At 45.1% G+C, this 19,568-nt stretch overlaps 1 protein-coding gene across 1 annotated transcript in view; it reads right to left on the minus strand.

Annotated features, from left to right (window-relative positions):
* Positions 1-19,568, minus strand: part of LOC143775069 (tyrosine 3-monooxygenase-like) — a 271,622-nt gene that overhangs the window by 167,850 nt on the left and 84,204 nt on the right. Inside the window, exons 4-5 of the mRNA XM_077262903.1 lie at positions 17,283-17,333; positions 16,918-17,063 (exon numbers count right to left, since the gene is read on the minus strand). Of these exons, the coding sequence (XP_077119018.1) occupies positions 16,918-17,063; positions 17,283-17,333 (197 nt within the window). The remainder of the gene's footprint in view (positions 1-16,917; positions 17,064-17,282; positions 17,334-19,568) is intronic.

Raw genomic sequence — 19,568 nt, forward strand, 5'->3', positions numbered from 1 at the left:
AGTGCACACCTAGTGATCTCTCAGGATGCACTCTACATTTTAGAATAGACTGCGCACCAAAAATAATCAATATAAAGCCATTTTTATGGTGCGCAGATCTCAATGCATACCCCCGGTAGAGCGCGCGTACGACCCCATTGAAATAATTTAGGAAAAAAATCAATTGATATACAATAGTAGATGCAATAAATAGACCCAACTGAGGTTATAAGTCCTTTATTTCACTGAAAATATGGCCTCACAGCTGTAAAAAACGATGCCGGGTCACTATGACCCGAACAGAACTAGTGTAACTTTTTTCGTGTAGCAAAAAGTAAACGAAAAAAAAAAAATATATATATACTCATATGTAGGTCCCCCCAAATGAGGAAAAGTCAAGGAGTCTCAAGTTTTAGAGACTTACAGAAAAAAATCTACAGGGCCGCAAAAAGTCTGTTCGGGTCACTATGACCCGAACAGAACAGCAGGGTTAAACGTGTATCTGATAGCCTGATGTTGATTTTTGGGTCTACCCTTGGACATTTTGGAACATCAATGCATTAATGCATTAATATGCCCCACACACTTATACAGATTTCAGCCTTACACAGAATAATAATATGAGTAATGAAACATGCTCTATATATGCTGCTAGTTTGAAAATCTTACCCACACATCCCTTTATAAAGGGAAATTCAACTTAATACCTCAGTTAGCATAAGCCATATACTGCTGACATATGCAACACCCCAGTAGGTGGGCGTAACGCCTGGGTACAAAATCTTTGTCTGATGGTGAAACCACTGGCCCTTCCCCTGTGTTGCGTCCTTCCAAATCTGCTGTCCAGGAAGGAGGCGCTAATGCCTCCTATCCACAACCTGAAGTTGCAGAGACACAGCAGTCAGCAACCACGTCCAGTTCATTGTCCCAGCGCAGCGGTCAGTTGTCCCTTGTTAGCATATATGTGTGTGTGCACAAATTGTTAGTCAGATACGGCATACATATTAGTTAGCACTTTACATTGTCCGGTGCTGGACAAAGACCACTGCTGACTTTTCCAGGCTCCTAAATGAGACTTTTGCCTTTTCATTAAACTGTAGCTTCCCTTACATTTTCTAAATTTGGGTCCATATAAAAAATGGTGGTGATGTGTTGGCCAGTTTCTGTACATTTTAAGCAGGTCTAAGAGACTTGGTTAATACTTTCCACAGACCTATTTAGGATGCAGCCTTACACATATTGGAACATGGTTATTGCCATACTAAGGCCTTTACCTGAGCTCTGTAGCACTACCTGTCACCTGAGTATTACACGCCACAGACCTTGACACTTTCTGGGACATATCCTGTAATTACTCTATTGTTGCTCCAAACCATGCAAAAGATACATTTTGCCTGGTTGGATAGTTTCCAAAAGAACTGTGTAGGCTTGTGCAGATTGGTCAATGGTAGTGTTGAGCATTCCGATACCGCAAGTATCGGGTATCGGCCGATATTTGCTGTATTGGAATTCCGATACCGAGATCCGATACTTTTGTGGTATCGGGTATCGGTATCGAAACAACATTAATGTGTAAAATACAACATTAATGTGTAAAATAAAGAATTAAAATAAAAAATATTGCTATACTCACCTCTCCGACGCAGCCTGGACCTCACCGAGGGAACCGGCAGCGTTCTTTGCTTAAAATGCGCGCTTTTCCTTCCTTCCGTGACGTCACGGCTTCTGATTGGTCGCGTGCCGCCCATGTGGCCGCGACGCGACCAATCACAGCAAGCCGTGACGTAATTTTCAGGTCCTTCTAGGCATTCAGTATTTTAAAATTACGTTCCGGCTTTGTGATTGGTCGCGTCGCGGTCACATGGGCGACGCGACCAATCACAAGCCGTGACGTCACGGGAGGCAGGAAACACGCGCATTTTTAAAATTACGTCGCAGCTTGTGATTGGTTGCGTGCCGCCCATGTGACCGCGATGCGACCAATCACAGCCAGCCGTGATGTAATTTCAGGTCCTGAATGCAGAAATAGGCATCAGGACCTGAAATTACGTCACGGCTTGCTGTGATTGGTCGCGTCGCGGTCACATGGGCGGCACGCAACCAATCACAAGCCGTGACGTAATTTTAAAAATGCGCGCGTCTCGTGCCTCCCGTGGCGTCACGGCTTGTGATTAGTCGCGTCGCCCATGTGACCGCGACGCGACCAATCACAAAGCCGGAACGTAATTTTAAAATACTGAATGCCTAGAAGGACCTGAAAATTACGTCACGGCTTGCTGTGATTGGTCGCATCGCGGCCACATGGGCGGCACGTGACCAATCAGAAGCCGTGACGTCACAAAAGGAAGGAAAAGCACGCATTTTAAGCAAAGAACGCTGCCGGTTCCCTCGGTGAGGTCCAGGCTGCGTCGGAGAGGTGAGTATAGCAATATTTTTTATTTTAATTCTTTATTTTACACATTAATATGGTTCCCAGGGCCTGAAGGAGAGTTTCCTCTCCTTCAGACCCTGGGAACCATCAGGAATACCGTCCGATACATGAGTCCCATTGACTTGTATTGGTATCGGGTATCGGTATCGGATTAGATCCGATACTTTGCCAGTATCGGCCGGTACTTTCCGATACCGATACTTTCAAGTATTGGACGGTATCGCTCAACACTAGTCAATGGCACTCATGTCTCTTTCCTTTGAGAAGGTTGCTTTCAAGTAAAATGAGGCTTGTACATGTTTTTGACATGGGTTTCAGGCCTGACAGACTGACCACAATACAGTGGCTCCATTGGGATCCGGTGGCCAAAATGAACTGTGGAGCTCGCAAAGCTCAGGTTTCACGGAATATGTATTCCACTATCTTGCTAACTATTTGGAATGAGGAAGGGACCTCACAAATGTAGGCGTGAGGGCTCTCCCAAATGTATGATACAGGGCCACCTGAGAGCCCTTCCCAAACTCATGTTTCACGGCACCTGCCAACCCTCTGAAAATGTGAAGCAAGGGCCGCATAATGACATGGCGGTACATGTGGTGGTAGCGGCGGGTGAAGCCCAAAATTCAAATGGGCATGTTTTAACTGGAATTGTTAAGGGATGGGGAATATGTATTCTACTATCTAGCTAACAATTTAGAATGAGGGAGGGGCCTCTCAAATGTAGGAGTGAGAGCCCTCATAAATGTTAAAGGAAAAACTAAAGCCAAAACACTCCATGTGAACATATGTTAAAGGGTAGGTATTTTTTTATTATTATTTTGCGTTAAATACAGGCCTCATCCACACTCAAACAATGATTTCTTCTGTGACTAACGTGATTCAGCAAGCCATATTTCACCTTGTCATTTACTGCAGCTGAAATTCAGCTGTTTGCTGTTAAGGGTCGAGTTCCCGCCTCTGCACAGGGGGAATCTCGGGCCATCTCCGCTGTGGTCCCCCATTCTTCTTCTGCCGCAGTGGAGCCTGCTCAGCGGAGATGTCGGACCCAGTGTCTCACTCAGTCTGACTCTGTACAAAGAGTTACTGCTGCCTTTCCTGCTTCTGCCATTGAAGTCAGTGCTGGGCAGCAGCGAGCAGACGCTTCTGGGACTAAGTCCTGCTTTTCTCGTTCTGAGCATGCCCTGAGTAAGATCTCTCACTGGAGATCGAGGGTCACATGATCAGATACTGCAGCTAAGGCCATTGGTCCTTCAGGAAGGTCCTGTAGGTGCTCACGCTCTGTGGCAACTGCTCATTGGTCCTTCTAGGAAGGTCCTGTACGTGCTGTAACTATTTAAGGTTCGCATGGCCGCACGGCCATGCGCTAGTATTGTTCTTTGTTATGTGCTTTGCGCCAGTGTGGTCACGTGAGAGTGTGTTCAGGGACCCGGCTGCCACTTCATTGGTGTCAGGCCCTCATTTTTTGAAATTTGAACACTCCTGGTTGGGTGTCCATGTGATGGGTTTGGTGTAGTGGAAGTCCAGTCGGTCCCTATTATATTATTTCTACTTTGGTGAAATTGATGCCACTTTGGTGGTGTGTGCCACTAATATTTGGAAATGTGAACACTCCTGGTTGGATATTCATCTGCTGTGTTGGGTGTAGAGAAAGAACTATCGGTCCCTTTTATATTGTGGTGAAATTGATGCCACTTTGGTGGTATCTGCTAATAATTTTTGAAAATGTGGAGAGTCCAGATTTTGTCTTTCCATCTGCTTGGTTGACTGTAGTGAAAGAGATATCCTTCTCCATTATACTATTTGTACTCTATGTAATTGATGCCACTTCAGTGGTGTGAGGTCCTAATTTTTCGGTGTCCATGAGATGGCTGTAGTGGAGGAGATATCGATCCCTATTATACTATTTCTACTCTTGTGAAATTGATGATACTTTGTTTGTGTGTGCCGCTAATTTTTAGAAATGTGAACACTCCTGATTGTGTGTCCTTCATGCATCTTGCCTGTAGCAGTAGGCCTCTATTTTTTAGTCAACTACCTGAGTTTTCTGATAATAGTAGCCTACAAAATTGTCATTTGTGCCACCTGAGTGGGCATGGACATGAAAGCAGGATGAGCTGTTGCATGTGGTATCAGGGCTCCCAGCACTGTAGGCCTACTGTTATGACCCCAATGGCAGAGGGTCTCTGCAATAAATACCAAGTCTGCAAACACAAAAAACCAGCTCATAGGGCAGTGGTAACTGGGCTGACCGTATAGCTAATCCTAGCACCACAAATAGCAGCAGCCGGGGAACGTGCCTACGTTGGTTCTAGACGTCTCGCGCCAGCCGGAGAACTAACTAACCCTAGAAGGGAAAAGATAGACCTTTCTTGCCTCCAGAGAAAAGGCCCCAAAAGTTGGATACAAGCCCCCAACAAATAATAACGGTGAGGTAAGAAGAAAAGACAAACGTAAGAATGAACTAGGCATTTAGCAAAGAGAGGCCCACTGACTAATAGCAGAATATAGTAAGATGACTTATACGGTCAGCAAAAACCCTATCAAAAATATCCACGCTGGATATTCAAGAACCCCCGAACCGTCTAACGGCACGGGGGGAGAATACCAGCCCCCTAGAGCTTCCAACAAAATCAGGAATCACATTTAGTACAAGCTGGACAAAAAATAAGAGCAATACAAATAACCAAAAAACAAGGAAGCAGGACTTAGCTTAATTTTGCATGAACCAGGACCAGCAGACAGGAGCAAACAGAAAGGACTGATTACAACGATGCCAGGCACCAGACTAAGAATTCAGGAAGTTCATATAGCAACACCCCTGGACTAACGACCAAGGTGGGTGCCAAACTAGGGAAAGACAATCTCAGAGTCATACCACTAGTGACCACAAGAGGAAGCCAAAAAAGTCTAATTCACAACAGTACCCCCCCTTTAAGGAGGGGTCACCGAACCCTCACCAAGACCACCAGGGCGATCAGGATGAGCAGCGTGAAAGGCACTAACTAAATCGGCCGCATGCACATCAGAGGCAACCACCCAGGAATTATCCTCCTGACCATAGCCCTTCCATTTGACCAGATACTGAAGCCTCCGTCTGGAGAGACGAGAATCCAAGATTTTCTCCACCACGTACTCCAACTCGCCCTCAACCAACACCGGAGCAGGAGGCTCAACAGAAGGAACCACAGGTACAACGTACCGCCGCAACAAAGACCTATGGAACACGTTGTGAATGGCAAACGACACCGGAAGATCCAAGCGAAAGGACACAGGATTAAGGATTTCCAATATCTTGTAAGGACCGATGAAGCGAGGCTTGAATTTAGGAGAGGAGACCTTCATAGGAACAAATCGAGAAGACAGCCATACCAAATCCCCAACACGAAGTCGGGGACCCACACCGCGGCGGCGGTTGGCAAAACGCTGAGCCTTCTCCTGTGACAACTTCAAGTTGTCCACCACATGATTCCAAATCTGCTGCAACCTATCCACCACAGAATCTACCCCAGGACAGTCAGAAGGCTCCACATGTCCCGAGGAAAAACGAGGATGGAAACCAGAGTTGCAGAAAAATGGCGAGACCAAAGTAGCGGAACTAGCCCGATTATTAAGGGCAAACTCAGCCAACGGCAAGAAGGTCACCCAATCATCCTGATCCGCAGAAACAAAACACCTCAAATAAGCCTCCAAAGTTTGATTAGTTCGCTCCGTTTGTCCATTAGTCTGAGGATGAAAGGCAGACGAAAACGACAAATCAATGCCCATCTTAGCACAAAAGGATCGCCGGAACCTGGAAACAAACTGGGATCCTCTGTCAGACACGATATTCTCAGGAATGCCATGTAAACGAACCACATTCTGAAAGAACAAAGGAACCAGATCGGAAGAGGAAGGCAGCTTAGGCAAAGATACCAAATGGACCATCTTGGAAAAGCGATCACATACCACCCAGAAGACAGACATGCCCTGAGACACCGGAAGATCTGAAATGAAATCCATGGAAATGTGTGTCCAAGGCCTCTTCGGGACAGGCAAGGGCAAGAGCAACCCGCTGGCACGAGAACAGCAAGGCTTAGCTCGAGCACAAGTCCCACAGGACTGCACAAATGACCGCACATCCCGCAACAAGGAAGGCCACCAAAAGGACCTAGCCACCAAATCTCTGGTGCCAAAAATTCCCGGATGCCCTGCCAACACCGAGGAATGAACCTCGGAAATGACTCTGCTGGTCCATTTAACAGGAACAAACAGTCTGTCAGGTGGACAAGAGTCAGGTCTACCAGCCTGAAATCTCTGCAACACACGTCGCAAATCCGGAGAAATGGCTGACAAGATTACTCCCTCTTTAAGAATACCAACTGGTTCTGCGACTCCAGGAGAGTCAGGCACAAAGCTCCTTGAAAGAGCATCAGCCTTCACATTCTTTGAACCTGGTAAATACGAGACCACAAAGTCAAAACGGGAGAAAAACAATGACCAACGGGCCTGTCTAGGATTCAGGCGTTTAGCAGACTCGAGATACATCAGATTTTTGTGAACAGTCAAGACCACCACACGATGCTTAGCACCCTCGAGCCAATGACGCCACTCCTCAAATGCCCACTTCATGGCCAGCAACTCCCGATTGCCAACATCATAATTCCGCTCAGCAGGCGAAAACTTCCTAGAGAAAAAAGCACATGGTCTCATTACAGAGCAACCAGGGCCTCTCTGCGACAAAACGGCCCCTGCCCCAATCTCAGAAGCATCCACTTCAACCTGAAAGGGAAGTGAGACATCAGGCTGGCACAAAACAGGCGCTGAAGTAAACCGGCGCTTCAACTCCTGGAAAGCCTCCACGGCCGCAGGAGCCCAGTTAGCCACATCAGAACCTTTCTTGGTCATATCCGTCAAAGGTTTAACAACGCTAGAAAAATTAGCGATAAAACGACGGTAGAAGTTAGCAAAGCCCAAGAACTTCTGAAGACTCTTAACTGACGTGGGTTGAGTCCAATCATGAATAGCTCGGACCTTGACTGGGTCCATCTCCACCGCAGAAGGGGAGAAAATAAAACCCAAAAAGGGAACCTTCTGTACTCCAAAGAGACACTTTGAGCCCTTAACAAACAAAGCATTCTCATGCAAAACCTGAAACACCATCCTGACGTGCTCTACATGCGAGTCCCAATCATCAGAAAAAAACAGAATATCATCCAGATAAACAATCATAAATTTATCCAGATACTTCCGGAATATATCATGCATAAAGGACTGAAACACTGAAGGAGCATTAGAGAGCCCAAAAGGCATCACCAAGTACTCAAAATGACCTTCGCGGCGTATTAAATGCAGTTTTCCATTCATCTCCTTGTTTAATGCGCACAAGGTTGTACGCACCATGAAGATCTATCTTGGTGAACCACTTGGCACCTTTAATCCGGGCAAACAAGTCCGACAACAGAGGCAAAGGATACTGAAATTTAACAGTGATTTTATTCAGAAGCCGATAGTCAATACAAGGTCTCAAAGATCCGTCCTTCTTGGCCACAAAAAAGAATCCCGCACCAAGAGGGGAAGAGGATGGACGGATATGCCCCTTCTCCAGAGATTCCTTGATATACGAACGCATTGCAGTATGCTCAGGTACAGACAGATTAAATAATCTTCCCTTAGGAAATTTACTACCCGGAATCAAATCTATAGCGCAGTCACAGTCCCTATGAGGAGGAAGAGCACTGGACCTGGACTCGCTGAATACATCCTGATAATCAGACAAATACTCAGGAACTTCCGAAGGAGTAGAGGAAGCAATAGACACCGTTGGGGAATCACCATGAATTCCCTGACAGCCCCAACTTGACACAGACATTGCCTTCCAATCCAAGACTGGATTATGGGTCTGTAACCATGGCAGACCCAAAACGACCAAATCATGCATTTTATGCAGAACAAGAAAACGAATCACCTCCCGATGTTCAGGAGTCATGCACATGGTTACCTGTGTCCAAAACTGCGGTTTATTTTCCGCCAATGGCGTAGCATCAATACCTCTAAGAGGGATAGGATTTACCAATGGCTCAAGAACAAAACCACAGCGCTTGGCAAACGACAGATCCATAAGACTCAGGGCAGCACCTGAATCCACAAACGCCATAACAGGGTAGGAAGACAATGAGCAAATTAAAGTCACAGACAAAATAAATTTAGGTTGCAAATTACCAATGGCGACAGGGCTAACAACCCTTGTAAGGCATTTAGAGCATGCTGATATAACATGTGTAGAGTCACCACAGTAAAAACACAACCCATTCTGCCGTCTATGATTTTTCCGTTCATTTCTAGTCTGAATTCTATCACATTGCATTAAATCAGGTGTTTGTTCAGACAACACCACCAGAGGATTAGCAGTTTTACGCTCCCGCAAACGCCGGTCAATTTGAATAGCCAGCGCCATGGAATCATTCAGACTTGTGGGAATGGAGAAACCCACCATTACATTCTTAATGGCTTCAGAAAGGCCATTTCTGAAATTTGCGGCCAGAGCACACTCATTCCACTGAGTAAGCACGGACCATTTCCGAAATTTTTGGCAATACACTTCAGCTTCATCCTGGCCCTGAGAAATAGCCAGCAAGGCTTTTTCTGCCTGAATTTCAAGATTGGGTTCCTCGTAAAGCAATCCGAGCGCCAGAAAAAACGCATCAATATTCGCCAATGCCGGATCTCCTGGCGCTAGCGAGAAAGCCCAATCCTGAGGGTCGCCCCGCAAGAAAGAGATAACAATTTTAACTTGCTGAGCTGAGTCTCCAGACGAACGGGGTCTCATAGAAAGAAACAATTTACAATTATTCCTGAAATTCCTAAACTTAAATCGATCTCCAGAGAACAGTTCAGGAATAGGTATTTTAGGTTCAGACATAGGACTACTAGTAACAAAATCTTGTATGCCCTGCACACGAGCAGCAAGCTGATCCACACTTGTAATCAGAGTCTGGACATTCATGTCTGCAGCAAGCTTAAGCCACTCAGAGGTAAAGGGGAGAAGAAAGAGAGGAAAAAAAACCAAAAAACTCAGAATTTCCTTTCTTATTATCCCACTTCTGCAATGCATTAAACATTCAACTTTGGCCTGGCATACTGTTATGACCCCAATGGCAGAGGGTCTCTGCAATAAATACCAAGTCTGCAAACACAAAAAACCAGCTCATAGGGCAGTGGTAACTGGGCTGACCGTATAGCTAATCCTAGCACCACAAATAGCAGCAGCCGGGGAACGTGCCTACGTTGGTTCTAGACGTCTCGCGCCAGCCGGAGAACTAACTAACCCTAGAAGGGAAAAGATAGACCTTTCTTGCCTCCAGAGAAAAGGCCCCAAAAGTTGGATACAAGCCCCCAACAAATAATAACGGTGAGGTAAGAAGAAAAGACAAACGTAAGAATGAACTAGGTATTTAGCAAAGAGAGGCCCACTGACTAATAGCAGAATATAGTAAGATGACTTATACGGTCAGCAAAAACCCTATCAAAAATATCCACGCTGGATATTCAAGAACCCCCAAACCGTCTAACGGCCTGGGGGGAGAATACCAGCCCCCTAGAGCTTCCAGCAAAATCAGGAATCAGATTTAGTACAAGCTGGACAAAAAATAAGAGCAATACAAGTAACCAAAAAACAAGGAAGCAGGACTCAGCTTAATTTTGCATGAACCAGGACCAGCAGACAGGAGCAAACAGAAAGGACTGATTACAACGATGCCAGGCACCAGACTAAGAATTCAGGAAGTTCATATAGCAACACCCCTGGACTAACGAAACAGGTGGGTGCCAAACTAGGGAAAGACAATCTCAGAGTCATACCACTAGTGACCACAAGAGGGAGCCAAAAAAGTCTAATTCACAACAGCCTACACCGATCCCTCAACCACCTTGTCTTACTTTCACGTTCAATTGAAAGCTGTAAATGCTGGTCCAGACCCCAATACCTCATGCATGGATTATTACTGCCGTGTCATTCTACAATTTGTACTGTGGGTGAATTGAGGCCATTTTCCTGATGTCTCCCCCTAATTTGCTGTGTTTTGTGTTATGATTTTCCCAATGGCAGGGAAATCTAAATAACAACGGACTAGCTCTCGGGTGATGGGAACTAAAGTGACCGTGACCTGAACCTGACACGACACTGGAAGTAGCCGGGGAGTGATTCCTACGATGCCCTAGACACCACGCGCCAGCCGGAGATCTAACTACCCCTATCAGAGGAATATACAGGCCTGCCTTACCTCCAGAGATGAACCCCAAAAGGAGATAGCAGTCCCCCACAGATATTGACGGTGAGTCAAGAGGAAAAGACATACGTAGGATGAACAGCAGATTTAGCACAGTGAGGTCCGCTTACTAGATAGCAGAAGTACAGGAAAGAGTCACTTCACGGTCAACTTCAAAACACTACTCAAAAACACCATCCTGAAATTACTTTAAAACTCCAGTGACAACTCATGCCACTGGAGTGGCAATTTCAGTCCACGAGAGCTTCCAGCTACAGAGAGTCACATTGCAAATAGCTGGACAAAAATAGCATTAACTAGAAACAAAATACAACTTAGCTGAACAGGATCTTGAGGCAGGAGAATGCAACAGAATGCTACGTACTGATACATTGTTGGCCGGCATCGGACCAGCAGCCAAGCAGCCTTAAATAGGAAACTCCCCTAATGGGTGTCAACAGGTGATCAAGGATAGAAGAAGGCAAATAAGTGGCAATACCATAAAACACCACCGGGGGAGCCCACAAACAGAATTCACAACAGTACCCGCCTGTTAAGGAGGGGGCACCGAACCCTCACCAGAACCACCAGGGCGATCTGGATGAGCACTATGGAATGCACGAACCAAATCAGGAGCATGAACATCAGATGCTGTCACCCAAGAATTATCCTCCTGACCATAGCCTTTCCACTTAACCAGATATTGAAGTTTCCGTCTGGAAACACGGGAGTCCAAGATCTTTTCCACCACATACTCCAACTCACCCTCAACCAGCACAGGAGCAGGAGGATCAGCAGACGGAACAACCGGCATCTCATACCTCCGCAATAATGACCGATGAAAAACATTATGAATAGTAAAAGATGCTGGGAGGTCCAAACGAAAGGACACAGGATTGAGAACCTCCAGAATCCTATAAGGGCCGATAAACCGAGGCTTAAACTTAGGAGACGAGACCTTCATAGGAACAAATCGAGAAGACAACCAAACCAGGTCCCCAACACAAAGACGAGGACCGACACGCCGATGACGATTAGTGAACTGTTGAGTCTTCTCCTGGGACAACTTCAGATTGTCCACAACCTGTCCCCAAATCTGATGCATTCTATCAACCACAGCATCTACTCCAGGACAATCCGAAGACTCCAATTGACCGGACGAAAAGCGAGGGTGAAACCCTGAATTACAAAAAAATGGAGAAACCAAAGTGGCAGAACTGGCCCGATTGTTAAGGGCAAACTCTGCCAATGGCAAAAAATCAAGCCAATCGTCCTGATCAGCGGACACAAAACACCTCAAGTAAGTCTCCAAGGTCTGATTAGTACGCTCAGTCTGGCCATTAGTCTGAGGATGGAATGCAGACGAAAAAGACAAGTCGATGCCCATCCTGGCACAGAATGCCCGCCAAAATCTAGACACAAACTGAGTACCCCTGTCAGACACTATATTCTCAGGAATACCATGCAAACGCACAACATTCTGAAAAAATAGAGGGACCAGCTCAGAGGAGGAGGGCAATTTGGGCAAAGGTACCAAGTGAACCATCTTGGAAAAACGGTCACACACCACCCAGATGACGGACATCCTACGAGAAACAGGAAGGTCAGAAATAAAGTCCATAGAGATGTGCGTCCAAGGCCTCTTAGGAATAGGCAAGGGCAACAACAACCCGCTGGCCCGGGAACAGCAGGGCTTAGCCCGAGCACAAACATCACAAGACTGCACAAAAATACGTACATCTCGAGACAAAGAAGGCCACCAGAAGGACCTAGACACCAGATCCCTGGTGCCAAAAATTCCAGGATGACCTGCCAACGCGGAAGAGTGAACCTCCGAAATAACTCTACTGGTCCAGTCATCAGGGACAAACAGTCTACCAGGCGGACAGCGATCAGGCCTATCCACCTGAAACTCCTGCAAAGAGCGCCGCAGGTCTGGGGAGACAGCTGACAATATCACCCCATCCTTCAGGATGCCAGTAGGTTCGGAATCACCAGGCGAGTCAGGCTCAAAACTCCTAGAGAGGGCATCCGCCCTCACATTCTTAGACCCAGGCAGATAAGAGACCACAAAGTTAAATCGAGAGAAAAACAACGACCAGCGCGCCTGTCTAGGATTCAGACGCCTGGCTGACTCAAGATAAATTAGATTTTTGTGGTCAGTCAAGACCACCACCTGGTGTCTAGCACCCTCAAGCCAATGACGCCACTCCTCAAATGCCCACTTCATGGCCAAGAGCTCCCGATTTCCAACATCATAATTTCGCTCAGCGGGCGAAAACTTTCGAGAGAAAAACGCACATGGTCTCATCACTGAGCAGTCAGGACCTTTCTGCGACAAAACTGCACCTGCTCCGATCTCGGAAGCATCTACTTCAACCTGGAACGGGAGCGAAACTTCAGGCTGGCGCAACACAGGAGCAGAAGAAAAGCGGCGCTTAAGCTCCCGAAAGGCCTCCACAGCCGCAGAGGACCAATTAGCAACATCAGCACCCTTCTTGGTCAAATCAGTCAAAGGTTTAGCAATGGCAGAAAAACCCGCTATGAATCGGCGATAGAAATTAGCAAATCCCAAGAATTTCTGAAGACTCTTTAGAGAAGTAGGTTGTATCCAATCACAAATAGCCTGAACCTTAACAGGGTCCATCTCCATAGATGAAGGGGAAAAAATATATCCCAGAAAGGAAATTCTCTGAACCCCAAAAATACACTTTGAGCCCTTCACAAATAGAGAATTAGCTCGTAAAACCTGAAAAACTCTCCTGACCTGTTGAACATGAGATTCCCAGTCCTCCGAAAAAATCAAAATATCATCCAAATACACAATCATAAATTTATCCAGATATTCACGGAAAATATCGTGCATAAAGGACTGAAAAACGGAAGGGGCATTCGCGAGACCGAAAGGCATTACCAAATACTCAAAATGGCCTTCAGGCGTATTAAATGCGGTCTTCCACTCATCCCCCTGCTTAATCCGCACCAAATTATACGCACCACGTAGATCGATCTTAGTGAACCACTTCGCCCCCTTTATGCGAGCAAAAAGATCAGTCAGTAAAGGTAACGGTTACTGGTATTTAACTGTAATCTTATTCAGAAGTCGATAGTCGATACAAGGTCTCAATGAACCATCCTTTTTACCCACAAAGAAAAACCCTGCCCCCAATGGAGACAAAGAGGGGCGAATATGACCCTTTTCCAAAGATTCTCTGATATACTCCCGCATAGCAGTATGTTCAGGTACAGACAAATTAAACAAGCGACCCTTAGGAAATTTACTACCGGGAATCAACTCAATAGCGCAGTCACACTCTCTGTGAGGGGGGAGAGAATCAGTTTTAGGCTCCTGAAAGACATCATAAAAATCTGACAGAAATGCTGGGATCTCAGAGGGAGTAGATGAAGAAATGGGAACCAAAGGTGCATCCCCATGAATCCCCCGACATCCCCAGCTCAGCACAGACATTGATCTCCAGTCCAAGACTGGATTATGAATTTGTAACCATGGTAATCCAAGTACTAATACGTCATGTAGATTATATAACACAAGGAAACGAATAATCTCCTGATGGTCTGGGGAAAGATGCATAGTCACTTGTGTCCAATATTGTGGTTTATTGCTAGCCAAAGGTGTAGAATCAATACCCTTTAAGGGAATAGAAACCTCCAGAGGCTCTAAATCAAACCCACAACGCTTGGCAAAGGACCAATCCATGAGACTCAGAGCGGCGCCAGAATCCACATAAGCATCCACAGTAACAGATGATAAAGTACAAATCAATGTCACGGACAAAAGGAATTTAGACTGCAAGGTACCCATAGAAAAAGATTTATCAACCTTTTTATCAACCTTCTTTATGCGTTTAGAGCATGCTGATATAACATGAGCTGGATCTCCACAATAGAAGCACAACCCATTTTTGCGCCTGTAATTCTGTCGTTCGCCTCTAGACAATACACTATCGCATTGCATATGCTCTGGTGCCTTTTCAGAGGTCACCGCCAAATGATGCACAGGTTTTTGCTCAGAAGATACCGCCATATGGTGCACAGGTTTTTGATCAGAAGATACCGCCATATGGTGCACAGGTTTTTGCTCAAAAGATACCGCCATATGGTGCACAGATTTTTGCTCAGAAGATACCGCCATATGGTGCACAGATTTGCGCTCCCGTAAACGCCGATCAATCTGGATAGCCAATTTCATGGCATCATTCAGACCTGTAGGCACAGGGAACCCCACCATGACATCCTTCACGGCATCAGAGAGACCTTCTCTGAAATTAGCTGCTAGAGCGCACTCATTCCATTTAGTAAGCACCGACCATTTACGAAATTTCTGGCAGTATATCTCAGCTTCATCTTGCCCTTGGGAAAGAGCTATCAAGGCTTTCTCAGCCAAAATCTCTAAATTAGGTTCTTCATAAAGCAACCCCAAAGCCAGAAAAAACGCATCTACATTTAATAACGCAGGATCCCCTGGCGACAATGCAAATGTCCAACTTTGTGGGTCACCCCGCAATAGAGAAATAACAATTTTAACCTGTTGCGCAGGATCACCAGCAGAGCGAGATTTCAGAGACAAAAACAATTTACAATTCTCTCTGAAATTCAAAAAACGGGATCTGTCTCCGGTAAAAAATTCAGGCATAGGGATCTTAGGTTCAGACATTGGAGCACGTATAACAAAATCTTGTAAGTTCTGGACCTTTGAAGCCAGGTTATTCAGACCTGCAACCAAACTCTGTGGATCCATGATTCAAACAGGTGTAACCAAAGCCATTCAGAGATTAAGAGGAAAGGAAAAAAAAAAAAAGGCTGAAGACTGCAGTTTAAGCAAGGAGTACAAATAAGCACTAAGGTGCACTTTCCAAACACAGAAGGAGAAAAAAAAAAAACCTTTTCATATCCTTTCCTGCTTTAGTGCATAGTTTTAACACATGAGGCCGGCCAAACTGTTATGATTTTCCCAATGGCAGGGAAATCTAAATAACAACGGACTAGCTCTCGGGTGATGGGAACTAAAGTGACCGTGACCTGAACCTGACACGACACTGGAAGTAGCCGGGGAGTGTTTCCTACGATGCCCTAGACACCACGCGCCAGCCGGAGATCTAACTACCCCTATCAGAGGAATATACAGGCCTGCCTTACCTCCAGAGATGAACCCCAAAAGGAGATAGCAGTCCCCCACAGATATTGACGGTGAGTCAAGAGGAAAAGACATACGTAGGATGAACAGCAGATTTAGCACAGTGAGGTCCGCTTACTAGATAGCAGAAGTACAGGAAAGAGTCACTTCACGGTCAACTTCAAAACACTACTCAAAAACACCATCCTGAAATTACTTTAAAACTCCAGTGACAACTCATGCCACTGGAGTGGCAATTTCAGTCCACGAGAGCTTCCAGCTACAGAGAGTCACATTGCAAATAGCTGGACAAAAATAGCATTAACTAGAAACAAAATACAACTTAGCTGAACAGGATCTTGAGGCAGGAGAATGCAACAGAATGCTACTGATACATTGTTGGCCGGCATCGGACCAGCAGCCAAGCAGCCTTAAATAGGAAACTCCCCTAATGGGTGTCAACAGGTGATCAAGGATAGAAGAAGGCAAATAAGTGGCAATACCATAAAACACCACCGGGGGAGCCCACAAACAGAATTCACAACAGTTTTGTCAGCTTTTGAGGCCGTTTGAAGGTGTTTTGCATGCTTTTGTTTTTGTCTCCCATTGACTTGAATGGCATTCGGCTATGTTCGGCAAATATTCAATGAATAAATCTGTGAATTTTGCAAATTCGGCGATCGTAATCCAAACTGAACACTGAAATATTCGCTCATTTTTAGCGGCAGCTCTCTGAGCGGCGATAATGATCTTACCGCCGATCAAAGCTACCGGTGTTTCTCGTGCCGTCATATAGATCACAGTGTGAGAAACACCTGATATCCGGAGTGCTAAACCCGAACAGTAACACGGACTTCCTGGAGAAGTCTGAGTTCGGGGTCCGTGCCTGGACAGTAGGCACTTGGTATGGACTCCGAAAGTTACTGTTTGGGTTCACCCATCACTAGCAAATATAAAAGAAAACACTTCATAAGAAAGATAACTTAAAATGTTTCACAAAATGTACAGAACACAAGGCTCAAATACTCCAGAAAACTAGAGAGACTAAATGATGAGATCATCTTTTCATCTAAACTATATTGACCAACTAAATAAAATTTACTATTTAAATTAAATTTATAGAATGTTACCTTTTAAGAAATTAGATACATCCTGGAGTTGAGGTATGGAATTTTCTGAATATCCGCAATTTTTTTCCAACTGGTGAAACGAATCTAAATATTGCTTGCAGGCATAGTTTGGATATAGTCTGCTAAGGGATTTGTACACTTGTCTCCTAAAATTGTATAGATATTGCATTAAATATGGGCAAAAAGAGCTGAACATACTATAGTTTATGCACACACATGGTCAGTCATGCTTCTTCCTCCACTTATGAGTCACTTATTCTACTCTCACCGCCTGCTGTACTTAAATCTACTGCAAGCGAACATTCACTAATAAGATCCTGGCAATATGGTATATTTGTAAGTAGTTATGCAATCACAGTACTTACCAAGTGGCAATTTCTTCAGCTGAATATTCAACTCTTGGGATAATACTTCCACTACAATACAACAAATGGCATTCACAAGATGTTGTTCCATTATAAAATCATATTATTCTTAAGATTTGTAAAGTATAATCATGTGGATGACAATGATAAGCAAGTTTGGGAAAACTGAAATTGAGGAATCGATTAAAACTTACCATGTGCTCTGGAGGTATAACAATATGCGAGGGTTTAAATATCATATGATAAACTTATGTGGCTGCTCTGAAGTCCCAATTTCCAGTGTATCATGTGAACAACTCTAGAATTCTATATTATAGTGGCTCAACTACTGTAGAATGCAAGGTATTGATGAGGAGGCTCAAAAATCATTGAATGAAAACAAGACTTTAACGTTGTAGAAGCTTGAACTACCACCAAAAAAGGTCTATTTTAAATTTTGCTACTGCAGTCTTAATTTTTGCATCATTGATAACACAGTGCTCAGAAAACATGGATACTTGATGTTGATTGCTTTGAAGGGAACAAAAACTGAGCAGAAAAGACTCTTTAATTACAGACTAAGAAAACAGAATAATATTTATGCTTAGTCTATGGTGGAGGAACCATGAATTTATTTAAGAGAAGATACCACAATAGCAGAGTAAACCACTTTTATGAAGTAAAAAGTGAAAAAAAAGAAAAAATGCACCAAACTGTTGATTGCAGTCTGAATCAGTTCCTAGTATAAAGCATACCACCTGATAATGAGCTAGGTGGTGCATGAAGAATGTGTTGAAGACCAGGTGGTTTCAATATTGAGAAAAGGAAACAGCACTCAACATTGCTTCTTAAAAAAGGGACGTTAAACTTTTTAAGAAGCAATGGTGAGTGCTGTTTCCTTTTCTCAATATTGAATGCACTTTTATGAGGTAGCCTTCACTAAACAAATTGCACCACATTCAAATTAATTCTGTTTAGCCGGAGTCACAATACTATATAACACGGCCGAGTGCTATGAGATAAAACATTGTATAGCACTCTGCCCAGTGTTACTTTTTGGGGCAGCTCAGATTATTTTCTCATGCATGAGAGGATAATGGAAGCATGCTGCCATTGGCAGCTAGACTTGGCTCACTCGCACTCATACAAGTTTATGGGTGCGAGTAAAACATCCAAGTGCGGTGTGATATACATTGAGACAGGCAATGGAGAAGATGGAGAAATTACTTTCCCTGTCTTGTCCGTGGGTGTGTTCCGATCCTGTCATGCAAGAGCATTGGAGCGCACTAGCATGACACTCGGTTCCCACTCGCAGCAGAGCAGGAGCCAAAGGTCATTAGCATATCGCATCTGATGCTCTCGCATCATATGCAATACGGTGAAATGACTTCAGCCTGCTTATTCAACTCAATACAAGCTGTTAGAAATGAGCTAATCAAACTTGTGTTGAATGTATGAAATTTTAGGTCCTGGCCAATTTCAACAATTTGCTATTAAAGTTCCATGGTGGAGGATTTACCGTATATTCTCGAGTATAAGCCGAGATTTCCAGCCCATTTTTTAGACTAAAAGTGCCCCTCTATGCTTATACCCGAGTCATTGTCCCAGGGGGTCGGTGGGGGAGGGGGAGCAGCGGCTGTCACATCATACTCACCTGCTCCCGGCACGGTCCCTGCGTCTCTGATGCGATGGTCTCTGGTGCCGGCAGCTTGTTTCTGTGTTCAGAGGCCACGTGGTACCGCTCATTAAAGTAATGAATATGGACGCAACTCCACTCCCATAGGGGTGGAGCGCATATTCATTACTTTAATGAGTGGTACCACGTGACCGCTGAAAACAGGAAGAGCTGCCGGCACCAGAGACCATCGCATCAGAGAAGCAGCGACCGCGCCAGGAGGGGGTGAGTTTAACGGGGGAGGGTGAGCCATGTGATATTCACCTGTCCCCGTTCCACCGCCGGGCTCCGTCTTCCATGTCCTCTGGCTGTGACGTTCAGGTCAGAGGACGCGATGACATGGTTAGTGCGCACCCTCTGCCTGAACAGTCACTGCAGAGACCCGGAAGAAACAGCGGAACGCGGCAGTGGAATGGGGACAGGTGAATATCGCCGGGGGCCTGAGCCAGCAGCAACTCCCGCACCCACCTGCTCAGGACCCCGGCACCTCTCCCCCAGCGACAAGAGGTGAGTATGTCATTTTTTTTATTGCAACAGCAGCATATGGGGCATAATGTGCTATGGAGCATCTTATGTAGCCATCAACCTTTATGTAGCATTATATGGAGCATAATCTATGGAGCATCTTATGT

Source organism: Ranitomeya variabilis, chromosome 5, assembly GCF_051348905.1.
Source record: "Ranitomeya variabilis isolate aRanVar5 chromosome 5, aRanVar5.hap1, whole genome shotgun sequence".
Lineage (NCBI taxonomy): Eukaryota > Metazoa > Chordata > Amphibia > Anura > Dendrobatidae > Ranitomeya > Ranitomeya variabilis.